The sequence below is a fragment of the Leptosomus discolor genome, chromosome 18 (genome assembly GCF_034619465.1).
Source record: "Leptosomus discolor isolate bLepDis1 chromosome 18, bLepDis1.hap2, whole genome shotgun sequence".
Classification (NCBI taxonomy): Eukaryota; Metazoa; Chordata; class Aves; order Leptosomiformes; family Leptosomidae; genus Leptosomus; species Leptosomus discolor.
In genome coordinates, this window is record NC_141408.1 from 2,433,048 (window position 1) to 2,447,508 (window position 14,461).

Sequence of the window (14,461 nt, forward strand, 5' to 3'; positions counted from 1 at the left end):
CCCAAACATGTGTCCCCTGCTCAGGGACACGTGTCTTCACCAGTGCATCCCACTCCACTGAAGCAGTGGTTTTACTGGGCTGGGCCAGGATTTCTTCACCTCCCCATTCCCTGCCCAGACCCTTCAGCACCGCTGGAAGAAGCACTGGCAATGGGAGAAGGGAGTTAAAGTGGCTGGAAAAAGCTTTTAACAAGCTTTAAAGTCACTTTGCATCCTCACATTGTTTCCAGTAATAAAGTCGGGTCATTAAAAAAATCTATTACCATTAAAAACCGCTGATAAACCTCCAATCCATCCGCTGTGAGGTTTAATATTCCTCCTGGAGAGCTTTCCCTTTTCCATGGCACCGGGCCCTTATCTGCCATCACCCACCTGGGCGGGCTGCCACACAATCAGGTTGGTTTTGCCATTTTGGCGGGGGGGGGGGGGGTTGATTTCTAGTCCACAGGATTCTGGTTTTGGAGTGCTGAAGCTGTTGGATCCCACTGGGATGCAAAGGACTCACACGGAGGCCTGGTGGGGGGGGCAGGTGGGGAGACCACAGGGATCAAAGGTGTGAGTTGAGACCACCCCCAAAAAACCTCCTACATTAAATATGCAGATTTTATTAATAGCAAAATTATCTGCCAGCAGATGAAGTACAGAGCCCTGGTGTATGCACCAGGGTTCAAGGGCTGTTGCGGAGAGCAGCGATTTTTGAGGGAGCCGTGCTGCACCCCTGCGATGGGCTGGTGGCAGAACAGTGGGAAATGGGATTTTTTTCCCAAGTTTCTGGCAGTTTTAGAAAGAGGAGAGGAGAAGTCTGCTTTGGGATGGTTGGAAACTACTGTTTCTCCCCCCCCTCCCCAATTTACGGTCAGATGAAAATGTGGAGGAACAAGGAAATTAAGGAATGAGAAATGAGGAATAAGGAATAGAGATTAAGGAATAAAGAATAAGGAATAAAGGATAAGGAATAAGGCATAAGGCATAAAGAATAAGGAAAATAAGGAATAAGGACTAGGACAGGGTCCATTCCTGACCCCAGGCTCCGATCCAAGCCCCATGGACCAGGACCACCCTGCTGCTGCAGACCCTGAACAGAAAAGCGTCCTCCTGCAGCCAGGTTTTGGGGCTGCTCATGCAAGGGTTGCTGCCAGAGATGCTGCTGACTTCCCGCCTGGGTAAGTGGGAGTCCGGGATGGAGACTCAAGTGACAAATTACCTGCTTTTTAGTGGGATTAAAAATAGACAGCAGGCTCCTGGGATGGCACTGACGCTCTGGCAGATCTGGCTTGCGGTCGGGCTGATAACGCCGGCGCCAGTGTGTTTTCCAGAGAACTCTGGGGAGGCAGACGGGGAGACAGCAAGCCCCGTGGTCCCGGGGGAAGGATGGATCACCGCGGTGGGGAGGAAAACCTCGGGCCCAGGTCCAGCATCGATCAGAGGCCAGCGTTAATTACTAATAGAGACACAGGGCCTTGGCGGGCTGCTCGCCCAGCTTGGGCTGGGCTGGTCCCAGTCTGGGACGGCTATAGCCCATAAGGAGGGTGGGGGCTGGCAGGGCTGGCTGGGTCGTTTCTGCTCTCCTGGACTCTGCTTTGGGATGGAAAAAAATTTTTTGCTGGGTTTACCCAAAACTGGCACATCTGCATGGACCCGATACTCAAATCATGACTCTGCCCTAGGGAGAGGCTCATTTTGAGGTCACTTTTCTTGCTTTGGGGTCCCTCCACTAATTTTGGGGTCTTTCTGCTCATTTTTGAGTCCCTCAGCTTGTTTTTGGGTCCTTCTGCTCAGCCGCAGCCCTTGCTCCTGCCCAGGGGTCTCAGAGGCATATAAATAAGAGCTAGTAGTACAACAGGGGGCTAATTAATTAAGATCACCAATGGATGAAGCAAGGCTGGGCAGGTGCTCACACCCCCACCAGCCCGGCTTTTCCCATGGAAATCACCCAGCCAGGGAGCATCCCTGCCTCCCTCCAGCCCTGGGAGGGGTGTTCGGCGCCAGTGCTGGCACTGAGCACCTCCACAGAGCTTGCATGGTCTCACAGCTTCTGCAGGGGGAACATAAATATTTCAAGGCTGCAAATGTCTTTTTTTTTTTTTTTTTTTTCTGTTCTGGGTGAAGAAAATGGACTTTTGCAACTCTCTTCAATATCACTGGTATGGAGAGTTGGGAGCAGATACTGTTTGTGCACCGCAGACCCCTCCCTGCACAGCCAAGCAGAAACTCGCTGCCTTCCCTTGCCTGGCCTTTGCATACTCTTATTTTTCTTGCTGCTTTGTTCTTTTGTGAGAGTTTTGTGTGCACCAGGATAATGCCTGATGATATGGAGAGGAAACTGGTGCAGCTGGGGTGCCATGGCATCCCGCGGGCCAGCCCGGAGTCTGTCTGCGCTGCAGCCTGCAGGCACCCTTCAGAGGATGAGCATAGCTCTCTTGAGAGCTGCGATCCATGCTAAAAGGATACTGTGAGGGTAAAATTAAATCACCTGCTGGCAGAGCCAGGGATGGGGCTAAAACCCTGGGAGGTGCCAGGGGAAGGGCAGAGGGAAGCCTGCAAAGGGGGTTCAGCCCCTTATGTCATCCATGCTCCAAGGCATGGGGGAACTCAGGCATCCTCCCTTGGGGAAGTGCTTTCCCATGGAAGCAAACAGCCTGGTTGCTTGGGTGGGGTTTCTCAGGAGGAACACATTGGTCAGGGCAGTTTGTAATAAATCCCAATGATTTGTGGGGTCCTGGCTCTCATGAAACCCTAAATCAGCCCTGCTCCCCCCCAAATTCACCTTCAGGTAGAGCTGGAACCAGGAGGTGCAAGAACAGAGGTGGGAGAGGGGGCAGGCCCCAGCGGCAGGGGGATTGGGGGAGGGCTGCGGTGAGACCCTTCCCTTTGCTGCCCTTTCATGGCCTTTGGGACATAAACCAAAATGCAAAATCGTTTTGACCTGTGCACAGGAGTAAGTGGGAGTGAGGTGAAGGGAGGTGACAAAGGACACACTGCAAGTCGGTGGCAGGGGCTCAGCCCTTTTGCCTACCTCTTGCAGAGCCCTCAAAGGTCGTTTGACTTTGCAAAGCATAATTCCAGGCTGGGGAAATGCAGCCCACACCCTGGCAGCCCCTGGGTGAATGGGGAACCCTCGCCCTCCACACCCGGCTCTGTGAGAGGAAGATAACGCCAAGGAAGGATGTGATCACCCATCAGACCCCCATGAGGAGGGCTGCAGAAATCAGAAAACCCATCCCCATATCCAGCCTGGTTAGCTGGGTCGATGTAAAGGATGCATCAGAGATGTCCCTGAAGATGTCAGGGGCTTTAATTGAGATGTGAACACCTGTAGCCAAAACTGAATCATCTTTGGCCAGATACTGTCAAGGTCAGAAGTGTTTCTTTTGGAAGACCACTGAGCTCTGATAGAAATTGTTGCTACAAGCCTTAAACACCCGCTTTTGCCACAAAATTCTGATCCTCTCCCTGCCTGCCCCTGAGACAGCCCAGCAGCTATCCCTCTGGAAAATCCTCCCTGTCTCCTGACCATTCCCCATCCTTCCCTTCCACTTCTGGACTTTCCAGAGGATTTATTTTATTTTATTTTAAACGGCTGCTGCATAATTGAGCAGAGAAATGACGTTGAAGGAGGCTCTTTTGACCCTGGCGCTATAATTATTCCAGACTCCAGTAATGCATGTAGTTCAAATGCTATTTTCCCTGGTGCCTCCCAGCCCTGGCTAGTGGCTCTTCTCCATCAGATATGGGATCGCCTGCGGTCCCAGAGGCTCAGCCCAGGGGATGGGGATGCAGGCAAAGCCTTTTGCATGGGTTTCCCAGCAGGTTTTTGCATACTGCAAATGCCCAGGTGGAAAATGAGGGGTTGGGTGAGATCGAATTTCTGCTGCCTCTGGGGCTGCCGCTGCCCACTCCCTGCCAGCTCCAGCCCGTGCTAGCCATGGCGCCAGTCCTTCTGGTGTAGGCAGCAGGTTGCTGTTGGCCCCAGACAGCAAAGCAAAGAGCCAAACCCAGCCCCTGCTCCTGCCTCTGCCTTCCCCCTGCATTGCCCCAATCCCAAATCACAGCAGCCCATTCCCACGTGGGATCTACTTCCTCCACCCCCACCGCAGAGGCTGCTGAAGGGGTTAATCCACTTTGCACAAAATCAGATGGGAGAATGTCTACTGCTAAATGAGCTCCTGAAAAATTCATGGTCCTAAATGGTCTTCCCAGGGGTCCTTCCCCACCATGAGGGATGGGAGCAGCCCAAATCCCAGCTGGGAGCTACTAATGGCAGGAAGGAAAGGGCTTCACTGGGCCCTGCTCCAGATGGGATCGCGTACCCCTGGGACACCCCAGCCATTACCGTTGTGGCCATCAGGCAGCACCGGGGCTGACCCAGACGAATTAGCAGCTGCTCCGTTGTTATTCCACTGGACATGCCAGCTGGACAGGCACTGAGGATGGGGCTCCAAGCTCCAGGATAAAAGCCAGGCTCTGGTTTCGCCTCCAAAGGCCGGTGGGAAGGGGATGTTTCTGCTTGCTGGAGTGACCAGATGCCCTATCTGCCTGCAGCAGAGCTCCAGCAGCCACTCAGGAAGCTCTGGGAGGAGTTAGGGCTGTGTTTGATGGCTCCTTGCTTGCAATTAGCTGCTCCAGCACTTGGTTACCAGCCCTGGAGGGAGATCCCCCAAGGAGGTGTCTGCTGTTGAACCGGTGGGAGGAGGCACAGAGCAGGCATGGGGGATACCCCCCCTCCTGCTGCTGGGGTCTGACATTTTGAAGATGCTTTGTTGCTTTTTGGGTTGCAGCAGCTTGCTGTCACTCTGCAGTGTGTGTCCCCGTAGGAGACGCTGGCAGTTGTGGGACTCTGGAGCAGCCACCACCCCATGCCCAGGAGCAAACAGCCCAATGCACCACTGTGCCCCCCAAAACAAGGCAGGCTGTGGGATGCTCAGCCGGTCTCAGACCTTCTCCCAGCGCCTCCCCCAGCTGCCATCCCTGTCCTCTATGAGCCCTGTTGTGACAGGTCCAGCGAAGGGGAAAGGGAGGCCCTGCTCGCTGCTGGAGCCTCTCGCTGCTCAGCTGACGATGGTCCTCAGCCCTGGCCAAGTGGTGCCGGGGCAGGTGGCGGAGGTGCCCCACTGTGGTGGATGTGGAGATGCCGATATGGGGGTCCTCACCTGGAAAGGTCATGGTGGCAGTGGGGAGAGAGGGGATCTGAGATGAGGAGTATCTGCGGGGGAGGCAGAGGGGGTGTGGGAGGGAGGGAGGAATGGAGGGAGAAAGGGATGGAGAAACAGGTGGAGGGAGGGTTGGAAGGATAGAGGGATGGGTGAGGGATGGAGGGATAGGGGTGGGTGGGCAGACAAAGAGAAGGTACGTAGGGATGGATGCATGGATGGATGTGTAGGTGGGTGGAGGGACAGAGAGAAGGTATACAGGGAAGGATGGCTGCTGGCTGGAGAGGTAGCAGCTGACCATCCCAGGAACCAGATCCAGAATTAGACGAACCTTTGCTTTCATCCGAACTGGCCATTTTCATGTTCCCCTGGTAAGTACCCCATCCTCAGAGAGCTGGTGGGATCTCATCCTGCTTGACTACTGCCAGGCTGTCAACCTGGGGCCAGCTGTGAGCCTGGCACTTACCAAGCCCATGCTCAGAGGACAGCCCCGCCTCGAGGCCCGCAGGTCCCCTGCCCCCTGCCCTCTCTGAAGGGCCAGTTTTTCTTTCTGTTCCTGTAGTAGAACCTCTGTGGGGTACGCACAGCTCTGATGTCAGAGCTGGATGGATGGAGAGCCCCCTCTCGTCGCATTTCTCCCACTTTTCACCTCACGGTGGCTCTTCTCATGCCAAAACAGAGCTTTCAAGGCTGAGATGTGTGTGTGCTTTTGTCAGTTTTCTGTCTTCTTCTCCCCAGCTTACAGTGAAAACCATTACTGGGATAATCGCACGGTGCCAGTCTTTGCTGTGTCCCACAGGACCCACCTTGCAGGTGCTGGAGCATTCGCCAGCCAGCCTTGGGTGAATGCGCTCCCCTGGGAGGGATTGCTGGAGGCAGGTGGGCCTGGCAAAGGGTGAAGAGGGGGATGTGGTGGGCGCAGGCCTGAGCATCCCAGGAGCAGGGCAACTGGCCAAATGGCCTTTTCCATGCAATTCCTAGCTGAACCTACCCTGGGAATGGCCAAACACCCCCAGGAGATGTCTGTGGGGTGGCAGGATGCTAAGGACCTACAAGTCAATACACATCAATGAGCACATCTTTCCTGATTTGGGGCTGCCCAAGATGTTCCAATACCCTACCCCTCACACTGCAAATCAACCCAACTCCAGCCCAACCTGTCCATTGCCCACAAATTGCCCCAGAGCATCCCAGCGGGGGAGGTGGAGGTGGGGGGAGAAAGCAGCTTGGATCCTGCCCCACGGGACATGAGGCTGAGCGGGGTCAGAGCGTGCATGCACCCAGGGCCATGCTAGGGCTGTGGGAAGGCTGTGCTCCATGGCCAGCTCATCCCCACAGCACCATTAAGGGCTGCACAGCCATGAAGCTTTCCCCCACCACAGCCTTTTATCTGATTAGGGATCAGGGAAGGCCTAAAAGCCTCCAGAAAATCAAACTGCCTGAACCAAGCCAACTGAGGCAGGGACTGCGAAACCAAAGCACATGGGCTTTTCTCCTCCTCTAAGTGCTTCTCCCTGTCTGTCTTTCCATCTTGGCCAGAGAGGCAGGGAAGGGGCAGGGAGACGGGGATGCAAAGGCTAGTCGGGCTGGTTAGGCGTCCCCTGGCAAGAGCACAGGGATGCTGATGGAAACCCACCCTGGAGACACGGCCACCATGTGCTGTCTTGCAGCCCTGTGAGGTCTCAGCACAGTATGGGGAGTGAGGCTGGAAAAGAAAGGATTCTGCATTGATTTTTATATGTTTTACATATATATATGTATATATGTTGGTGAGGTCTGGGTGGAGGGTGGCAGTAACTTCCCCAAGAGTGGGGTCCCTTTGCAGGCAGGGGCTTGCAGACACCTGCTCTGCCTCCTCGCTGCCCTCAGGGTCTAGAAATAAATGGTTGCAGCTCCGGAGCTGTTTGGATATGATGAATATCCCTCCTTGCCCTCATGAGAACCTGACTGTCCCTTCAGGCTTATGGTGGAAACCAGCTGCAAACTCATCAGCCCTGTGGGAGGGAGCAGGGCTGGGAGCAAGGCTCACCCTGCCTGCTCCTGCCTGCCAGCCTGCTGCCCACCTGCCACGCACCCTGTTCCGGGCAGGTGTGTATCCATAGGAGTTACAGGGTCTGTGTCCTGGGCATTGAATCCGTTGGTGTGCTAAGTTTTTCTGTCAGCCCTCCTTCACCCGCAGGCGCTGCAGGGTCCTTGGCGATCAGCAGGTCGAGACACAGCCATCCCTGAAATCACAGAATCACAGAATGGTTTGGGTTGGAAGGGACCTTAAAGACCACCCAGTTCCAACCCCCTGCCATGGGCAGGGACACCTTCCACCAGACCGGGTTGCTCCCAGCCCCATCCAGCCTGGCCTTGAGCACTGCCAGGGAGGGGGCAGCCACAGCTGCTCTGGGCAGCCTGTGCCAGTGTCTCACTGCCTGCACAGGGAAGAACCTCTTCCCAATATCTAGTCTAAATCTCCCCTCTTTTAGTTTAAAAGCATTACCCCTCGTCCCGTCACCACTTTGCCTGATCAAGAGTCCCTCCCCACCTTTCCTGCAGGCCCCCCTCAGGTACTGGTAGGCTGCTAGAAGGTCTCCCCGGAGCCTTCTCCTCCCCAGGCTGAACACCCCCAACTCTCCCAACCTGTCCTCACAGGGGAGCTGCTCCAGCCCCCTGAGCATCTTCGTGGCCTCCTCTGGACCCACTCGAGCTGGTCTGTGTCTGTCTTGTGCTGGGGGCCCCAGCACTGGACGCAGCCCTGCAGGGGGGGTCTCACCAGAGCGGAACAGAGGGGCAGAATCCCCTCCCTCGACCTGCTGCCCACACTGCTCTGGATGCAGCCCAGGATGAGATTGGCTTTCGGGGCTGCCAGTGCACATTGCTGGGTCATGTCCAGCTTTTTGTACACCAGCACCCCCAAGTCCTTCTCCCCAGGGCTGCTCTCGATCCCTTTATCCCCCAGCCAGTATTTTTTGCATCCCAAGGCTAGGATGCAAAACGTGCTTTTGCTTAAGGCAGAACCTGTTACCTTTGATTTCCCAGCACCTGCCAATGCCTCGCTTCCCTCTTGTCCGTTGGGGGCTTGGTATTTGATTCAGGTGCTGCAGATTTCCTTTCCTCCTCCAAAATAACAAAATAACACAGCCTGGTCCTCACCATGCTGCTCCCTCATCTAATAGCACCCAGGGCTGGGTGCTCGTGGCCTCAGTGCTGCCATCATCACACTGCCAATTTCGGAGGAGCTGCTTTTGAACTCATTCAAGTGGCTAAATCCTCCCCCAAATCTCCACAGCGTTTTTTATTTTTTGGGAAAAAAGAAAGCAAACAGCAAGGCAAGAAAAGAAACGCTATTTCTGGCCTCCCTGGCTGCCAAGATAACCGCCTCCTCCTAACGAGCTGCTGTAATTAGGTGCCTTAAATCCCCGGTGGTGGAGAAACGTGGTGTTTATCGATTTTCTGCAAGGATGCTGGGATGCTCCGTTTTAATATGGGGTGTTTCACTGGGTGATGGATGTTCTCACAGGCACACGAAGCACAGCCCAGCACCTGGCTACAGGGATTTACACCATCAGTCCTGCCCTGCAAAGGAAACCCACACTTTGGCATTCCCCCTTTTTTTTTTTTTTTTTTCCTCAGCCAAAAATGGAAATGGAGAAATTTCCCCATGGAAATTTTTGGAAGGAAAGTGGAAAAATACCACCGCTGGTCTATCGACATGTTCCCCTCTGAACCGCTGAGTCTGCAGGGTTTCCTACTCATGGGGCCATTTCATTCCCCCTGTTCTCCCATGCTGAGCCCCAGCAACTTTGATAATGTTGACTTGTTAGATCAGATAAAATATTAAAGGCCTATGATATAGCCCGAAATTAATATTTTAATGGAACGTAAAAGTCGAGGCAAAGATGAATCCAAACAGTAAAATTGAAATGAAACATTTTTATCTCGCAAGAAGGAAAGGGCTTGGTGCTACTGCTTTGATTTGCCCTTCCGTTACTTTTATACACTATTAAAATATTCATTTTAATATAAATATTGCATTTAATATCTAATGCGCCATTACACTGTTTGGGGCACACAAAAGTCAAAACAATTTGATGGCTGCGGGTGCCATGGGGTGTGCTCGGGACCTGCAGCATCCCAGTGGTGAAATATCTCAGCCCATTTCTTGCTTCTTCTACCCACTTGCCTCTGCCAGCATCACCCTGTGAAGAAGGAAGCCCACAGGGTGACCCTGGGGACCAGGGATGGGGACAGTCCCCAAATGGGCAGAGATGGGGGAAGAGCAGGACAGACCATGGACCCCCATAACAAACCATAAACCCCCCAAGGAGACCAGCCAGATAATTAATTACAATAAAATGTGCTTTTTTCTGCCTTGCCTTAGAAATAATAATATAAAATTAATTTATGACAATTACAGGATTTCTATATTTACGTCATTATCAGAACTATATAAGGAAAGGCAAGTGATATAAACGTATTTCGGGTGCTGCTTTGAAGGGGAGGGAATTGATATATATTTTTAATCACGTTCCAGGATCAGCTATTCAAGTCCCGTGCAGAATTAGCTATCGGGCCAGGGTGCGAGCGCTCCAGCTGCTAACAAGGCAGCCGCCATCAGAGAGAGCTTCTTGCAGGCAAGGAACTTCCCCGTCTGTATTAATCTTTTTGGGAAAATAATGGGAAAACTGGAGGCTTAGGCTGAGGATTTCTCTGTCCTGGGGCATTCCCATGGCCTTTTTTTAAAAAATTCGTTCTGGTTTATAGGTGATTTATCTTTGGAGCATCCTTGGGGTCATGGCAGGAGAAATAACAGCCCAGGGTGTCCTTCCAGGTGCAACCCCCCAGCCCTGGCTCTTGGCTTTCTGTTTAAAGCCCCCCAAAAAGGTGGGGTTTGGTGATGCATTTCCCCATGCCAATGCATCCAGAGAGAGGTTTGCACCCCACAAGCCCTCCTCGCCTTTCATGGCTCCATCTTATCATCACAGCGAGCTCCTTCCGTTACCTGTGGAGACACACAGCAGAGCTGGAGAAAGCTCAGATGTGCCTTGGGGGTCATCGTCCCTGTGGGTGCCTCAGTTTCCGCATGTGAAGGCAAAGGTGGGTCCCCCCAGACCACTTGCCCATCACCCGGGGACCTGTCACAGCAGCCCCTACGCCCACTGCCCACCTGCCTCAGCAGCTCAGCTCCGCTGTCACACGTCCACAGCAGCTCCCACAGGGATTAGGCACGGATTCGGTGATTAGTGCCTCCCGGGAAGTTATCCCAGTGATTAGTGTTGTCCTGGGATTACAGGCAGGTGAAATGCAGGCCAGGGATTACCAGGGAGAGGCCAGGCTGTCCCGGCACTGCGGATGCTTTCTGCCTGAACTGGCACAGGCAGCTCTGCCTGGGGTTTGCTCCCGCAGCTGGGATTGATCCACATGGAGGTCAGCGGCTCTGAAGTGCCTCCAGCCTCTAGGGTTTGCACCCCAGAATCCTTCCCCGTGTAGGGGGGGCTGTTGCGGACAAGATGCCATCAGGAGTGAAGCCACCCAGGGGGAGTGGGATGTGTGGTTGGAGGTCACTGGTGTCAGCCAGTGTCCCCAAGCTGCCTGGGGGTTATGTAGGAAGCCAGACTGAGCTCTGCCTGGACATCCCTCAATGCTTTTGGGGTAACTCCTTGCGAAAACCATGCTTGGGCTTTCCAGTGCATCACGTGTCCAAAAGAGCAGCAGATGCTCAGGTGGGTCCTCACACAGATGGACGGGACCCTGTGCTGGTGTCGCTTTTTGACCTTCCCTGCCTCGACTCCTGCCACAATAACAGGGTTTATCTCCAGCATCTGCCTGGTACAAGCAGCAACACCACCGGCATGCTGACTTTGGTCCTCGCTCAGGAGAGAGAGATCACAGCCACCTGCTTTTGCCCACCCCAGACCCTCAGCCTGCCAAAGCCAGAGCCATAAATAAAATCCAACTGGGGTAAACCACTTATTTCTGTAACAATTGAAAAATATCCCAGTGGCAGCGCCAAGAACCTGCCAGAGGCGCCGTGGGAAGGCAAGAGGGATGGCACCCAAACACCCTGCTTTAAAAGCCCTCATCCATCAGCAGGAAAAGGCTCCCATGATGGGTCCTGTCATCATTCCCAATTTCCCAGCCCTGGGGCCTGTTTTGGAGTGGGGAAACTGAGGCTTTGCCCCATTGCCCTCCGGGTAGGCTGGGGAGGGATGAATTATGTCCCAGCCACTGCTTCACTCTGCTCTTTCACCATCCCTGAGGATTCAGGCTCATGAGTCAGGCCTCCCCTAATGAAAGCAATCGGGAGATTGGCTTATAAATCATAGGATTTTTATGAAAACAAGTGGCGGTCGCCTGGTGGTGGTGTGGGGCTGCTTGCTACAGCAGCGGGGCCTTTTGCAGTCACCAGAATGATGCTCTGCCCTTCCTGCAGGGCTCCAGGTGGTGAGTTTCAGGGCAGACCCCATCTCCCTCATCTTCTTCACCTCTGTCCCTCTGCCATCACCCAGTATCATTTCCAAAGACCTCCCAGCAGCACCCAAAGGTGGCGGGGGTGCGTGGGGGCTTGGCTCAGGGACAGTCCTCCCCCCTTGATACTGCTGGGCCGCTGCTTCTTGGGGGCATCTTCAGCTTCTGTCACTGCTCAAGGTCAATCCCATTAATTGCCATGAATTATTTTGGCATTAATGGAGATGTCTTATGCACTTCCACTGTAAATGAGGCTGCCAGGACGAACACACCAGCCATTATTTCCTGGTGACGGGAGATGGGGAGCAGGGGGGGCGAAGGCACCTGGAGGGCTCACGGGGCCAGTGGAGGCAGAAAAACCCACCCTTGGGCTAGGGCTGCTGCACCAGATGCGGTACATGCTCCCAGGGAGGGGACATACGAGCCATGCAGGGAATGGCTGTGATGTGGACTCGGTTCCCAAACAGCGGCATCTTCACTGGGCACCCTGCAGATGAGGGGAGCGTGGCATTCCCAGGGTGCAAAAGCAGTGATAGTCCCCAAAAACCCATCTCTCCCATGGCTCCTGACCAGCAGTGGCAAGCTGAGACAAGGGGAATCCCTCCCCAGCCCTGCTGTGAGCATCTCCAGGCCCTGCAGGAGAGGGTCCCTGGGTATATGGTGCAGAGGGGACCAGGCAGCCCACGAGTGATGAGGGTGAGGCAGAGCCTGATCCCCCATCCCCAGGGGGTCCCCAGCCACCTGCAGCCACGTGTGCAGGCTGGGCCCTGCCTGTGTACCCCGTGCTGCAGGGAGTGGGGTGACAAGGCTGTGCCCCGCCGGGTGGCCCTAGCAGAGGGGGCTGGAGAGACGGGAGACTCCCCGGCCACAGTGGGGGGGGGGGCTGGCGACCTGCTAGCCCTGCAGCATCAGGATGGGGAAAGGACCCAAACCCCCCGTGATGGTGAGATGCTACCAAACCCAGCTAGCTTTCTCCACCTCGGGGGTTGAGAAGGTGTGTGCTCCCCATCGCTCCGCATCTCTCTGCCCCCCTCTCCCTCCACCTTCAGCCCGGGGTGGAGGGGGGTCCTCAAACCCGATTTTTTCTTACCCCCTTGCATCGCAGCGGTGGCAGCGCACGGCACGCAGGGGAGAACAGGGCCGGCCGTGCAGCCCCCCCGCCGCACCCTCGGGGTGCTGGGGGCGGGGAGTGTCTGGGAACCTTCGGGGGCGGGGGGGGGGGGCGGGAAGCGGGGGTGGGGGCTGCGTTGCGTTGATCCCCGGGCATTGCATCGCATCGTATCGCTCTGCACCGGCGGCGAGCGGGGCTCCGCTCGGCTTCCCCCTCCCCGCCCGAAGAGGAGGGGGAGGAGGGGGAGGAGGAGGAAGGCGCCTCCCCCTGCCGCCCTCCCCTCGCTGGCACCCACCGGAGCCCGATGCGGCTCCGGCCGGGCGAACGGCAACGGGAGCGCCCAGCGGCGGGGCCCCCCCGGCTGCAGGCGGGGGGGGCCTGGAGGGGGGCGAGGGGCAGAACCCCCCCAAACTTGCCGCTTTCCCCAGGCTCCCGCACCCCCTCTTCCGTTTCATTTGCGAGCAGGAGGGGGTGCAAACCCCCTCTTTAAGCCGAGGAAGGGGGAGGGGGCAGAGGAGGCTGGGACCCCCCTCCTTTGCACGCTCATGGCCGGGTCCCCCCGCTCCTAGCCCCCACAGGAGGGCAGGGGGTGAGCCCCGGCCCCCCTGGCACCGGCGCGGCCGCTCCCCGGCCCCGCTCCCCCAAACTTTGCCTTCAGATGCGGGGACTCCGTCGCCGAGCTGCTTCTGCCGCCGCTTAATTGCATCTGCCTGGGATTAATTATTCACCCGCCTGCTTTGGGTTGTGGGTTTTTGTTACCGTTGGTGTTTTTTCTTTTTTTTTTTTTTTTTTCTTTCTTTTCCCCTGGGGGGAGCGCTTGAATTCAGCTTTTTTTTTTTTTTTTTTTTCCTTTTCTTTTCTTTTTTGAAAAACCGCGCTTGGAAATGTTATTTTTATTCTTGTGTACGGGGGGGCTGGCGACCTGCTAGCCCTGCAGCATCATCCTTCATCAGCACATCTCTTTTTTTCCTCCGGGAGGGGGGTTACACGTGCTCTTCCCCCCTCCCCCGGCTCCCCAGGAGGAAGAGGAAGAGGAGGGAGGCCCGCCCCCGCCGGCTGGGCGCTCCCCCGGTCGCCCTGCAGGCACTGGCGGGGGGGGGGGTTGCGGCAGGTTTGGGGTGCGGGGAGGGGAGGGGTGGGGGACCGGAGATGGGGTGCTCTGCTCTCTGAGCTGGGAGGGGCAAAGCTGAGCCCCCCCTCCCCCTTACCTGAGCCGAGTCTCCCCCGCCCCCCCCCCCCCCCGAAATTTCGCCGTTGGCTGCTGCTCCCGTCTCGCACGTGGTTGGATTTAGGGGATTTCTGCGTGAGGTTTTGGTGCTCGGTTTGGATTTTTTTTTTTATTTATTTTTTTTTTTTTTTGCCACCGGGGGGCTCGGGGCCCGTACGGCCCTCCGGCTTTCTGGCTAACACCCCCCCCCCCCCCCCCCCCCACCTTGCAATGGCCTCTCCGGAGAAGATGCGCCCTGGGCCGGCTGCCCTGCTCTGCTGCCTCTGCTCCCTGCTGCTCCCCGGTGAGTGCTGCGGGCACCGGGCGGGGGGTGCAACAGCTACGTTACGTGTGGGTCTGCAATTCGGGGGTGGTGGGGGGTGGTGTTGCACCCATCTTTCCCCTCCAGCCCCATCTGCCCCCCCCCCCCCCAAGGGTCACCCCTGCCCCTCTGTGCCCGGCTGGGACACCCCCCCTCCCTCCCGCAGCTGCCATCTCCCCTGGTCCTCTGTGCCCCCCCCCCCCAGCGAAGTGGGT

At 56.0% G+C, this 14,461-nt stretch overlaps 1 protein-coding gene across 1 annotated transcript in view; it reads left to right on the forward strand.

The window, feature by feature from the left end:
• The first annotated feature begins 1,044 nt into the window (after window positions 1–1,044).
• Window positions 1,045–14,461, forward strand: part of TMEM132E (transmembrane protein 132E) — a 38,460-nt gene continuing 25,043 nt past the window's right edge. Inside the window, exon 1 of the mRNA XM_086475398.1 lies at window positions 1,045–1,163. Within this exon, the coding sequence (XP_086331524.1) occupies window positions 1,045–1,163 (119 nt within the window). The remainder of the gene's footprint in view (window positions 1,164–14,461) is intronic.